We start from the raw sequence: 13,036 nt of genomic DNA on the forward strand, positions 1-13,036 counted from the left end.
AACATTGACATTAATTGGGAAGCAAATGATATATATTCATTCTTCACATATCGTGTTTGTGTTGTCATTCAAATATGTATCGCAATGTCACGTGTGTATATTTGAAGAGTATTTCTGAAATATCTTACATGCGGTGTTAACCCACTCACAAATATCCGTCGTTATCCTTAAATATACGGATACCAGAGATGTCGGGAGGACAGACGGCGATGAATAACATAGCAGCGAACTCGCGCAACGTTTACCAATTCAAAATTAGATTCAGCGAGTGGGTGGGTTTCACGCCCCTGAAGTAAAAATATGTACACATGTCCGAGGGCCAATAAATAGGTAATGTTTCTTGAACTCCTAACAGTTTAATGGGCGATGCACAAAACCCAGTGGTAGACTGTCGAGTTTCTCCCTTTCAGTATCCAGGGACCCACATTGCTACAAAATATTTATCCAATCATCTTCCATCTTCTCTGGTAGGTATACATCATCAGTGTTCGAAATACCTGCCTGCCCGACCGTCCGAGACGGGTTGATTTCAACTCGGGCTGCCAGATTTTCAAATCCCCCTGCCCGACGGTCAGGTTATATTTCATATGTGAAAATATTCTAAATATTTCCCGATGATAAGCATTAATTCACATGTAAAGATGAATGATAAAATGTAACCAAAAAGAAACCCCGTTAGCTTATCCTGAGAAACATATGATTATAGTGGGCAGGCAGGTTTTGGTCAGGGCTGGCAAGTATTTCAGCTAGCCAGTCCTGTGGTCTAGCTGAAATGTTGGGGAGTTTCATACCCTGACATGGCGGCTCTACCAGTTATTGTATCAAAAGCCTTGTCAGTTTCGTTTATCGGTAGGCAACTTTACATGCTAGCTGAACTTGAGTGAATTCATATACATGTATAATAGATGTGACCTGATGTACTGCTAACACTAAAGTCCATTGACTGAAAACAGTAGCAAAACGCAACTGTTTGTATTAAACAAATGTTCGTAATCGCTGACAGTGACTCAGCTTCAACATTGGTTGTGGTCGAGATAAGATAGCAGGTAGACATGGAATCAAAGGGAGTTGCTCCATCTGCCTTTTAGACCAATTGTGCCTTTGGATCCCATAGGTGTCCAAATGGTCAGTCACGGGAACTACTCTGGACAGTCACCGACCATCAATTTGTGATGCCTGCTTACAATAGCCCTTGTCTCCTCACAACAAAGTCAGATTGTATGTAAAAATATTTATTGGTAAAAAAAAAAGAAGAAAAGATGATTCTTTCATACTCCATGTACTCACCCTGAAATGACAAAAAACATGATTAGTACTTTTTCCTCAAAAACAGATTACATGTATTATTAGGCAAACTATTAAGTAGATTGCATGCAAATTTTGAATGAAGTAGTTTAGAGATGATTCCTGAATATTCCTAGTATGTTCGTTATTTGTTTGGTCAACGTCTATTTCACTGCTTTCTCATGATTGAAAAACTTTGGGATTGGATCATGCTTGGTGATTTATTGTACAGTTGTTTTGTACATGTAAACTAAGTTCATTGAATTAAATCATTGAATTAGTGGTACCTACTCTTTATACAAATCAGAACAGAAATACAAAAACATTGATTTTGAACTAGCATATTTATGAAATAATTAAAATCATAACACATGACAACAATATTCTTTTTTCTTTTATTTGTTTAGTTTATTTCTTTCTGCGTGTAAGTATTCACTTCGTTACCAAAATAGTATTTGGCAAATAGAAACATGGTTAGTTACAAAATCCTCATGTGCTGAGGTGAGCTTCTCACGTTACCTGTTTGAAATTACATGTATCCATGGTAACCTCTATGGTTTGGGGGCTGGTTAGCTGCATACTGCTTCATATTCTTTGTAATAACAGGAACTCAGACTCTTAAGGTCTGTCTTTCTTCATTATGATGCCTGGGTATCAATTCTCTTGGATTCATAAAGCACACGATGCCATATCTAGCCAAGGCAGTTCAAATTCACAGTTGTGTTTGGATGGAGTTACTTCCCCATTTATCTCAACCAGGAGGCACCAAGTTGTTCTAGGCATGGACTAGCTTTTTTCAAACACATTTAACTCTCTTTGTGTTTTTCTAATTAACATGATTAATATATGATAGAAGCAAAAACATTCTAAAATTTACAATCAAAGTTTGAGAACGATTTTATTTCTCATTCAAGTTGTTCCTATGGGAAAAATGCTAAGATTAATCATCTATGAAGTGGAATGTTAAAATAGCAAACACAAACAAAAGATTAGCAAAAGATTCTGCAAGTAAAAAGGTTGTCAACTTTCTTCAACAGTCTTCACAAATCTACAATGGATATTATCAAGTTCACATGTGAGTTGTAACATAATTTCTTACAGTTTATTTGACTTAGTTAGCTCAAGTTTATCATTCCCAAGTATCAATGCTAAACTAGTTGCGTATTTAAGTCTAGCAAATGAAAGTAGAAAATACTTACATGCATTTGTGAATGAAAATTGACAACCCAGGTGTAAATTTCAATTTAATAATTTCATTAATTCCTTGACCACTTATTTAGTTTCAACAAAGACATAAATGATTTTAAAACATTTATTTTACACACTGAAAATGACTTACGATACAACATTGTAGCGTTTATAGCCTAGTTACAAGTTCACATGACTTAAACGCCTACTTTCAACAATGTCCAATGATTTGTTTTGATGAACAGTTTTATGCAGAATTAAGCATAGTCCTTAAACTGTATGAAAAATTGTTCACATCTTAAAGGGTTTACAACCTAATTAAGACGACTTGAGTATCTCGTAAGATTAAAAGCTGGCACGATAAAACTTGTACAGTCCAATTGTCCATGTACCTCAATTTGATACACAATGTCCACACAAGATGATCGACGATGAATGATAAGACGTTGGGCGCCTACACCAACTGACTGGCATGAAGCTAGCACTTAATATCCTCCTCGCTGACTGTAGGGATGTGATCTGTACTGGCCCTTGGCCGCCCCACGTGGCGCAGTCTTCACTGGACCAGACCCTGTTCCCCAACTATCACCTGAAAAGAAAACCACCAATTATCGCCTGTCACCTGAACACAGTATGTACCATATGCAACTATTTGCCCCAAATAACCCTTCCAGCATAAATATTCTCTATCTATACCAGCTCTCACATAAGCCTCATCATCTGACAATGTACTATTAAATCAGCATGGACAAATGTAAGACCAAAAATGAAGCTTCTGGAATGAATGTGACAAATATAGGAGACTACAAGGACTGTTGAAAACCCAAGCAGCACTATGACATTGTCTTGCTCTATGACCGAGTGTTGAAAGTGTGGACACTCCCGACAACCAGCAGAACACTGGAGTCTGCAGAGTGTACAACAGAAATTTCCGCACACTGGAACAGTCACCGGAGAAATTATGTCATAACAGAACTGTTATTACACAAGTTGCAAAGTTAAATCATTTTCCTGCATTTGTTTCAAGCTTAATTCCCAAGAAACTTTCTGTCAATATGAAAGGTCACTAGTTCAAACAAAAGGAAGTTCTCAAAGGGCATACAGAAAACTTGTGACCTTGGTTAGACCCACCTCAATGCGCAAATTACTAGCACAGAAAACATCCATGTTACGTTTGAAACTAATGTAGAGCAAACCAAATTGGAAATCCATGTGCAAAAACACTTCAAAAATTTTATGGCTGACAATATTAATTCCACTAAGTCAGACCACAAACCTTCCAGGTCGGGCTATGGAGTAATGGCGGAAAGAATCTTCAAGGACAAATCAATACATGGGAATGAACGAAATTAATGAATGTGACAAATATAGGAGACTACAAGGACTGTTGAAATCCCAAGCAGCACTATGACATTGTCTTGCTCTATGACCGAGTGTTGAAAGTGTGGACACTCCCGACAACCAGCAGAACACTGGAGTCTGCAGAGTGTACAACAGAAATTTCCGCACACTGGAACACAGTCACCGGAGAAATTATGTCATAACAGAACTGTTATTACACAAATTGCAAAGTTAAATCATTTTCCTGCATTTGTTTCAAGCTTAATTCCCAAGAAACTTTCTGTCAATATGAAAGGTCACTAGTTCAAACAAAAGGAAGTTCTCAAAGGGCATACAGAAAACTTGTGACCTTGGTGAGACCCACCTCAATGCGCAAATTACTAGCACAGAAAACATCCATGTTACGTTTGAAACTAATGTAGAGCAAACCAAATTGGAAATCCATGTGCAAAAACACTTCAAAAAATGTTATGGCTGCCAATATTAATTCCACTAAGTCAGACCACAAACCTTCCAGGTCGGGCTATGGAGTAATGGCGGATATGAGTCTTCAAGGACAAATCAATACATGGGAATGAACGAAATTAATGAATGTGACAAATATAGGAGACTACAAGGACTGTTGAAATCCCAAGCAGCACTATGACATTGTCTTGCTCTATGACCGAGTGTTGAAAGTGTGGACACTCCCGACAACCAGCAGAACACTGGAGTCCGCAGAGTGTACAACAGAAATATCCGCACACTGGAACACAGTCAAAAGAACAAACTCTTTAAAAATATTAAATTTAAAGTATTGTAAATTTTCTTAAAAATTGTATATTTAGATACTTATCCTATCTCACACTATGCATTCTCAATCCTATCTCACATGTTGCATTTCCTCTAAGATAGGATTGAGAATGCATAGTGTGAGATAGGATAAGTTTAAAAATTAATGTTTCATTACTCTAAAAACTTGATATCTAATTTCCAATAGTATCATAACCATAACTGAATAATTTACTTGAATGCTATAAAAACTATCCCCTATATGATAAAATGAAGGTTTTTGACTTAAAAACAGTCTTAAAACCTTATGTAAACATTCTTCACGACCCTTTAAATGCCACAAACAAAAGTATCAACATTATACTTATAATATCAAAGTATGTCACATGTCACGGCATAGAATATAAGCTGAAAGTCTCTTTCCAGACTGGAAGGGATATTTAGGGCTTCATTATGTTACAAACTGTTCCTTCTTGCCAGCCGCCCTGACATCTAGTGATGAAAGCAAGGCTATGAACCTGTAGTCTCACCGTAGTCTTCATAACCACCTGCAGCAGACCCTGATCCATGCCCATAATCAAAATATTGGGTGTCACTGAAATAAACATTGAAAAATAAAAGATCTGAACACAAAATGTATCATTATTATAATTAGAGAAACACCAATCTATCAAGGTAGTTACAAAATATTATACAAGAAAATTCATCTTCATGATTTGATTTAGAAGGTCTTCATGTTGAGCATCAAGACTTGTCTCAGCGACTTATGCCCTTGTGTGTCCACACCACAAAACCAATGAGTCAATTTTAAAACAAACTTATATAAGTACACTGGTTGAACAGTGTAATTACCTGGATGTTACATGTTACCTTTGAGGATAAAAAGAAGACAAAGAAATGTTGACACTGTTTCCAACATGCTGCACTTACCCTCCTACTTCTTCTTCATTGAAGTACTCCTGACTATGTCCACTATACCTCTGTCCACCATAACTCGAGTCATACTCAGGCTCAGTATACTGTTGTCCGTGGCCATAGTCTTCATAGCCACCCTGAGCAGAGTAATCCTGCCAAACAAATACAGATGTACAAGAAACTCATCTCAATATAAGACTAAGTACATCAATGTTACAGTTTGTGTGTTGTTGTTGTTGTTGTTGAACGCAGCACTTTGCAATACTCCAGCTATAAGACGGCAGTCTGTAAATAATCGAGACTGGACCAGACAATCCAGTGATTAATATCATGAGCATCAATCCACACAATTGGAATCGATGACATGCATCAACCAAGTTGGCGAGCCTGACCATCCGACCCCGTTAGTCGCCTCTTACGACAAGCATAGTCACCTTTTACGGCAGGCATGGATATAAAAATAAATTTAAAATTTCCATGCCCACTGCTACTATGACTACCATATTTCTCGCTTTACTGTAAGTGTTCAACTTTCTTGGGCAGGGGGCTGTTGTTTAACACCAATTTGGATACAATGATATGTATCAACCAAATCAGTGAGTCTGACCACCCAATCCCGTCAGTTGGCTTTTACAGCAAGTATGGGTTGCTGAAGACCTATTCTAACCCGATCTTCCAGGGTAGAAAGAGTTTAAGTAATCATGTTGAGTGAGTGAGCGAGTATGATTTTACGCTGCTTTGAGCAATATTCCAGCAATATTATGGAGGGTGGACACCAGAAATGGGCTTCACACATTGTACCCATGTTTGGAGTGAACCCAGGCCTTCGCTGTGAAGAGTAAATGCTTTAACCACTAGGCTTCCCCACCGCCCAGTAATAATGTTAAAAACCATGGAATATTTGAATGACATTAGCCAATTTAGGTCATTCTCAATGATGACTTTACTGCAAAATATGAACTAGAGCACAAAACACTTCCTTGATAAGAATAATGGTCATGCTCTGTTGTCTACTCACGCCTCCGCTGTAGTCATCATAGGTCTGTTGTACAGGCTGTGGGGGTGCTACTGGGCGACCACGGGGAGCACCCATGCCTCCTCGCTGGGTCTGCCCTCCACCACGTGACATCCCCCGAGACGGTGGGCCACCACGAGGTGCTCTCATAGAAGGACCACCTCTACTGAAACCAGAGAAGCTAAAGATTATTACTACATGATACTTTCCCCTTGTCATAGATTCCATAAAAGATTATTTATCCTGAATTCTTCGGTTATTTAAATACTGAGCATTTGTTCATTGAAACAAATTTCTTTATGCTAGTTTATAGGGTGATACAAATGTCTAGTGTCATATATGCAAGTTACCTTGCGCCAGAGCCTGATGTGCCAAGGTGACCAGCTCCGCGACCTCCTCGTGGGGCCCTGTGATAGTTTGATTCCCTAGAAAAAAATCACATAAGTCATGATAGGCTGATAATTTCCATTTACACAACCCTACCAGATGGTGAAATTTCACTCAGTACATAAGAAACAAAAACTGTCCCATTATTAATGTTTGTTGGTTTTACTAGAGGTTCCAGGGGTTTATCTAGACCTGTTCAGAGGCCGATATTCCACCCAAAGACATGCACTCAACTAAGTCACCAAGCTTGACCATCCAATCTCATATGTAGAAGAGTGCTGAGATGTATTCTCCCCACGGTCACAGTGTAGGAACATTAAATCCCATTACACATTACCAATTTCTGCAGTAGGGGTCACGAGAGCTCCACTATGCAACTTACCCTGATCCCGCAGGTGGGGTCATGAGTGCTCCACCACGTCCTCCACGGGGAGCCCCTCTGAAGTTGGGCCCACCAGGAGGTCCACCAGCACCTCCAGGACCGCCACGGCCTCCTCCACGGGGTGGGGCCATACCCTTCTCGCCATTAGACATGTACATCATATCTTGAAGTTGTTGCTGACGGATATCATCATTGTATTCCTGTCAAGACAAAGTGGTGGTTTTTTTAGCATCAGTCATTTGGGACTCGCAACTGGCATTTACTTTTAACATGGAGGCCCAAGGTGATGATTCCTAATGTTTTCGAATAAATTTGAACTATTTAACTTTAAAAGCTCTGTATTGACATGAGGTCAATTTCTTTCAGACTAAGTAAGGGCTACCAATATACTTAACATCTTCAAAACCTTTATTCATTCCCACATGCATTTACTTACTGGCTGTAAGAATTTCTTGAGTTCTGCTACTGCATGTGCCAGTCTGGCGTAGTTGTCGGTCATTTCAGAGAACACCTCCACAAACACATGCAACTCATCATTGAGGTGAGCGTACTTGCCACCTTCCTTCCGAAGTTCATCCTCCTGCAACAAATTGTTACCTTAGCAATAGGAAATGGATGCATTACAACAAGAAATCATATTGGTCTCCAATGACCTACAACCTTTTTGAAAAAGAAATGGCCCTGGTACATACATGGTCAAATATATTTTTTTCAAAATTTCCTCAAAACGTCAAGGCAACTGCCAAGAACAGTTACAAATTTAAGTTTAAGGTACATCCATCCACTGAAATACACTTCAAATTGCAATGCAGTGAGTTACCTTGGCTTTGTCTCTCATTGATCCCTTCCCCAGGATCGACATCTTGGTACCGGTCTCCTCCTGTAGTCTCTTCAGGGAGCTTCCTTTGGGCCCCAACAATTTGCCAACAAAGTTGAACTGAAACAGATGACAATAGAATACATCATTATGAATATAATCAAAACAATCCGGCATGTTTCCACAATCTCATTAGTACTTTTCAGGATCATAAAATCATTTACACCAATTCTGTCCTTGCAATGATAAAACAGCATAAGGACTATTAGTGAAACAATGAGTGACAATGAGATTGCTACTCAGTTGCTGCAAACAATAAGAAAATAATTTTGTGGGCATAGTTTGATCATGTCAACAGTGTTAATCATTGAACTCATTACTGTTAAATTTATAGGAGTGTTGTCTTTGAAAAAATTCATTCATATAGAAGTTCTTATGGATGTTTTTTAGGTACAGGCAACGTAAATGCACATAACTGCGTAATTATGGAAACCAAAAAATATTGATCAATTGCTACTATCTAAATGATGAGCGTTAACAGACAATCAGCCGTTTAACTGAAGGGAGTTTTAGGGGGGTAAGTGCTCAGTCTACCTTACATGATCTACGATACTATTGCCTCACCCTGCATGTTGCATATCAGAGTTTGAGGATAAGAATATTGTAGTTGTTTATTATTCTTAGTGCAAAGTAAAAATTATCAAGTATTATGCAGTGAAAAACTACATGAAATCCCTTCAGTGAAACTTGAAGTCAGTGTAAAACTTTAGTTCATTAAAAATCTCTGTCATGTAATTGCTTAGTGACACTTTTGGGTAAAGAAAACAAGTATTACACAAACAAAGTCGCTTATAGCCTAATGTTTTGGTTGACAGTACCATAAGGGACCTTGGCATACTGACAAGCTACGCTACTGCATGGCTTATATTAATTCCATTGTGCACAAACCACAGACGTAGAAACCCTTTCAAAAATATATTATCGTAAATGTTGGATTCTAGTAACCCCAAAATAACGAATACAATTCATTAAGGCATACAGTTTGATTCACCAAATACTTGAGTGAATCTAACAGCCCTACTACTCACTCTTGGATGTTCTTTCATTGGAATGCGCACTCTGATGGACAAGGGCTGGGGGTTGTTTGGGTGCACCTCAATCCATGACACAACTCGTTCCTTCGCTTCTCCTTTCTCTATTCTGCTGATTTCTGTAAATACAACCATAGACACCATAGTACGAGTGCATTGAGTAACAACATTCACAAGACGTTACTTGCTCATTTAAGGATGTTCACCTATTTGATTTTCTAATTGTGACCTAAATTTTAATTTGTCTACTGACTTAAATTCAGGGGTCGCCAAATGGCTACCTTGAAAGATATCTTGTGGCGACTAAATTCTATTGCTTCACATATGTAGACACAAACAAACAATTTGATTGACAGTGTTTTCATGGTCGCAATGGAACGCATTTACCGTACTCATTGTCTGTTTAACTAACATTCCCATAGCTCAATGCAGCATTACGAGGGATTCAGTTACATAAGCTCTTTCAACACCTTCGGACGGTACACCAACCAAGAAGCCTGGAGTCCCCAGACACTGAGGTCGGTAAAACCGACCAAGCCGTAGTCACATCAAAATAGTATATATAATTTTATGAACCTACTTGTCATATCATGCATTTATTAAATCCATCACATTACACAATGTCTGACATACTGTTACTGTATTGCTTTTGCAGGAAATAAATTATTTAATTGATGCTGATTTATCAAAAGAGTAAACCTGGAACAACATTCATTGCATAATGAAACTAACACCATTTACAATACCGGTATTCGCTTTCAATGTCTTATCACTTTGAATACTCAGTTATGATCTAAACATACATTGCCGAAGACCTATATCTGTTAATGGCAGATTGTTATACTATTTTATTTTAGTTGACAATGCTCATTGGATAAGCAAGGATATACCTATGTCATCTAGCAAAATAAATTGTATCAATGTTAGAGTCACAAATAACAAAAATCAAGAACAGTTTTCCACTAATAAACAATTTCAAGCCTTGTGCTATAACTTATAATAGATATTTGATAAAAACATTTAAAAAGTTTGTCTTGTTTCATTTAAACGCAGTCTCTGGTCTACTAAAACCAGACAAGTTAAGGCTAAAATGCAGTCAGACTTTCAGCACTAGCCTGAAACGAATCCATTCTATTCTAGGACATGCAAATTTATGCCAGTTGATTGCCGTGAAACCCAAAACCCATTCCATGTAATAAAATGACATTCAATATTGAAACATTTAATCATTTTCTTGTGTAGAAAACAAAATGTGTGGATTGAGAATGACAAAATTTATTCACACCTTTGACATACTAAAATATCCAAAGTTCACAGCTTGTTACCAGAACAAGAAAACACAAAATTTACACATCACACCATTCCGGTACTTTGACATAGTTGCTGTATTTTTGGTTTAACAAAACACTAAGATATAAAGCCTATCAACACACCTACAACTTGAAACTTAATAGGAACATTTTCGGCAAAAACAAAATGCTCATGAATTAATGCCTGTATATTAACTTACTAAATAGAAAATATTGGACAAAGTGTATATAGTATCATAGGAATAATGAAATTCTATCAATGCAGACTAGTGAAGAAAGACAACACTCAGAAAGCATCAAACTTTCCTTGTACATGTTTGAAAATATTTTTCATAGCAGATCCCGAAGATAAAACATCCAGGCCAGGTCATTAGAGAATTCACCTGACATTGTAACATGTGTGTGGACAAAGGTTGTATATATGGACAACTGTTACAGTTAACACAAAGTAGCAAATTATTGAAAACTGTAACAAAGAAATCAATTTTTCAATTGTTACCACCACTAGCAACTGAAATGGGAAAGTGGTGGCAGCAGCAGCTGTAACACAAAGGAATAGAGTAACTGCTGGAAGGTGTATGTCATCTTAATCCACCTGCACAAGATCGAAAATGAAATCCTCCATTTATGAAGACAGATCTGTATTAATACAAGTGTGAAAGTCTTTGTCTTAACCAAATGAGAGTGGATGCACAGTCCAACACTGCTACGTCACAATTAAGGTCATCTCTAAGTAATAGCCTGATCCCTGCATATTCATCCTTTATCATTTACGGGGACGTTGAACTCTGACTTTTCTCAATGTATACTAAAACACAGAGTTCAAGATTAAAGGGTCTAAATGATGAGAAAACGCTTCTGTATGTAATCGCGCTAGGGAATTCCCAGGAGTGTGGAAGTAGTCCGTCAGTGATTGTGCCATTTCAAGAACACGGTCTTGTGAAAAACAAACATCAAATTGTGTTGTTCATACACTTTAACACCAATTTAGCGGTCATGTGACGATCTCTCGTCCTATGGAAAAGCTGTGTATCATGTAAACTTCAAATTAAAAAATAATATACATAATAAAAAGGATTGAGCAGCAACGCATACACAAAACTTTTGGAGGGAGGAATACAGGTCTTTGCCCTTCAATGTTAGCAACTGTGAATAATAGCTTTTGCAATACATGAGTTTTTCAGACTATTTCTGTGGCATTTTTCACTTTAACTTTCGAGGCCATTCTGACAATAGTGACATGCGGTCAGCATGACCTGCTACCATGTAGCCTAGGCCTATTTCAAGTCCAAGAAAATGGACCGATCTGAATGCCTGCAATGAGGCTTCTTTTGATGGCAGATGAGATTGACTAATATATAGCGAGGTGAAACTGACACCTACCACTGAAATTAAAAGATATCCCTGATCTTTAACACAGTAAAAAAGTGTAAAACTTCAGAACTTAAATGAAGATAGTATTTCTATGGGGAACGTTTACTAAGTTCAAATTTAGCATGGAATAGGCCTATCGTTGTGTCTATTGCAAAAGAAGCTGTAAATCTTGCGAAATAAAACAGCTGAACTGCACTTTTGATCAAATCAGGTTTATGTTGTATTGGCTAATTATATTTAGGCTAGTCGCATCGACACGCAATACAAATCACCGGTCGGCTGGTCTAGACCAAGAATCTTGTAATCGGTTTAGGCCTGGCTAAAAACGTAGCAAACAATGCATTTTCATAATATATTCAAAGCAGGAAAAGAAACAAAACACTGTCTAAGACAATACAGGTTAAGAATTTGAAGGGTAAATGCAACTGAATACAGTAAATCTACGGCCTTTCCCTTGTTATGCCAAGATTTCAATTTTCACTTTTCTGAACAATGGGCAAGGGGCAGCAACATGGCCGAGCACATGTCGGCGCACCTCAGCCCAAATGTACTGGTGATCTTACCTGATTGAAGAAGGCGCCCTGCATGTGAATTTGGGTTTGTTTGCCGTGACTCAAGCCGAAGTTCTTCTAGATAAGTAGTGTTGTCTTGTCCGTCCACAATCCCCATCTTTGAATCGTTGTTCGACATTTTTAGTTAATTTGAATGCTACTATACTGTTCCTACTTGTACAAACCGGCTTATTTCCTGACTGCGATTAACCTATTATCCCGCGTTACTTCCGATGTAGTTCGTGATCAAATAGGTCGTACTTGCACATTCACTCGCTGCAAAATGCAATTTAAAACTGCGAATGTGCCTTATACAGCTAACTGTTTTATAACATAAATATATTTATGCAACGATCATATCAGCAGTCCTTCTTTATTCTGCGGAGATTATTTTATTCGTAATTGCGTGTATGAATACAATGCTACTAAGGTGCCACCTGCCTGGAAAATCGAATTTCAAGAACGGTAACTCCGCTTAGCTGCCGCTTTACATTTGGGATGCGTCGATTAGGCATAGGACTTATTGCACTCATTATTCGCGCCAACTTACCCCGAAAACATTTTTATTTTTTCAAACAGTTGCAATTTCATACTGAGTAGTAGAGATTGG

General features: G+C 38.0%; 1 protein-coding gene across 4 annotated transcripts; it reads right to left on the reverse strand.

Moving 5' to 3' along the window:
* Positions 1 to 2,582: 2,582 nt before the first annotated feature.
* On the reverse strand, positions 2,583 to 12,653 carry LOC124146307 (KH domain-containing, RNA-binding, signal transduction-associated protein 2-like). 4 transcript variants are annotated; one of them, XM_046516551.2, is made up of 10 exons: positions 12,439 to 12,653; positions 9,189 to 9,310; positions 8,104 to 8,220; positions 7,720 to 7,863; positions 7,284 to 7,483; positions 6,865 to 6,939; positions 6,518 to 6,677; positions 5,515 to 5,651; positions 5,103 to 5,179; positions 2,583 to 3,061 (listed from the first exon to the last, which is right to left on the reverse strand). In XM_046516551.2, exons 1-10 carry the CDS (start codon positions 12,563 to 12,565, stop codon positions 2,958 to 2,960), a joined length of 1,263 nt encoding a protein of 420 aa, XP_046372507.1. In that variant the 5' UTR covers positions 12,566 to 12,653; the 3' UTR covers positions 2,583 to 2,957. The 4 variants fall into 4 exon arrangements, with proteins under 4 accessions (XP_046372507.1, XP_046372503.1, XP_046372504.1 ...); XM_046516547.2 differs by having other exon boundaries at positions 6,518 to 6,695; XM_046516548.2 differs by having other exon boundaries at positions 5,115 to 5,179; positions 6,518 to 6,695; positions 12,439 to 12,652.
* Positions 12,654 to 13,036: the final 383 nt, after the last annotated feature.

This window comes from Haliotis rufescens, unplaced genomic scaffold (assembly GCF_023055435.1).
Source record: "Haliotis rufescens isolate VD_foot unplaced genomic scaffold, xgHalRufe1.0.p SCAF_2, whole genome shotgun sequence".
NCBI classification, from domain to species: Eukaryota; Metazoa; Mollusca; class Gastropoda; order Lepetellida; family Haliotidae; genus Haliotis; species Haliotis rufescens.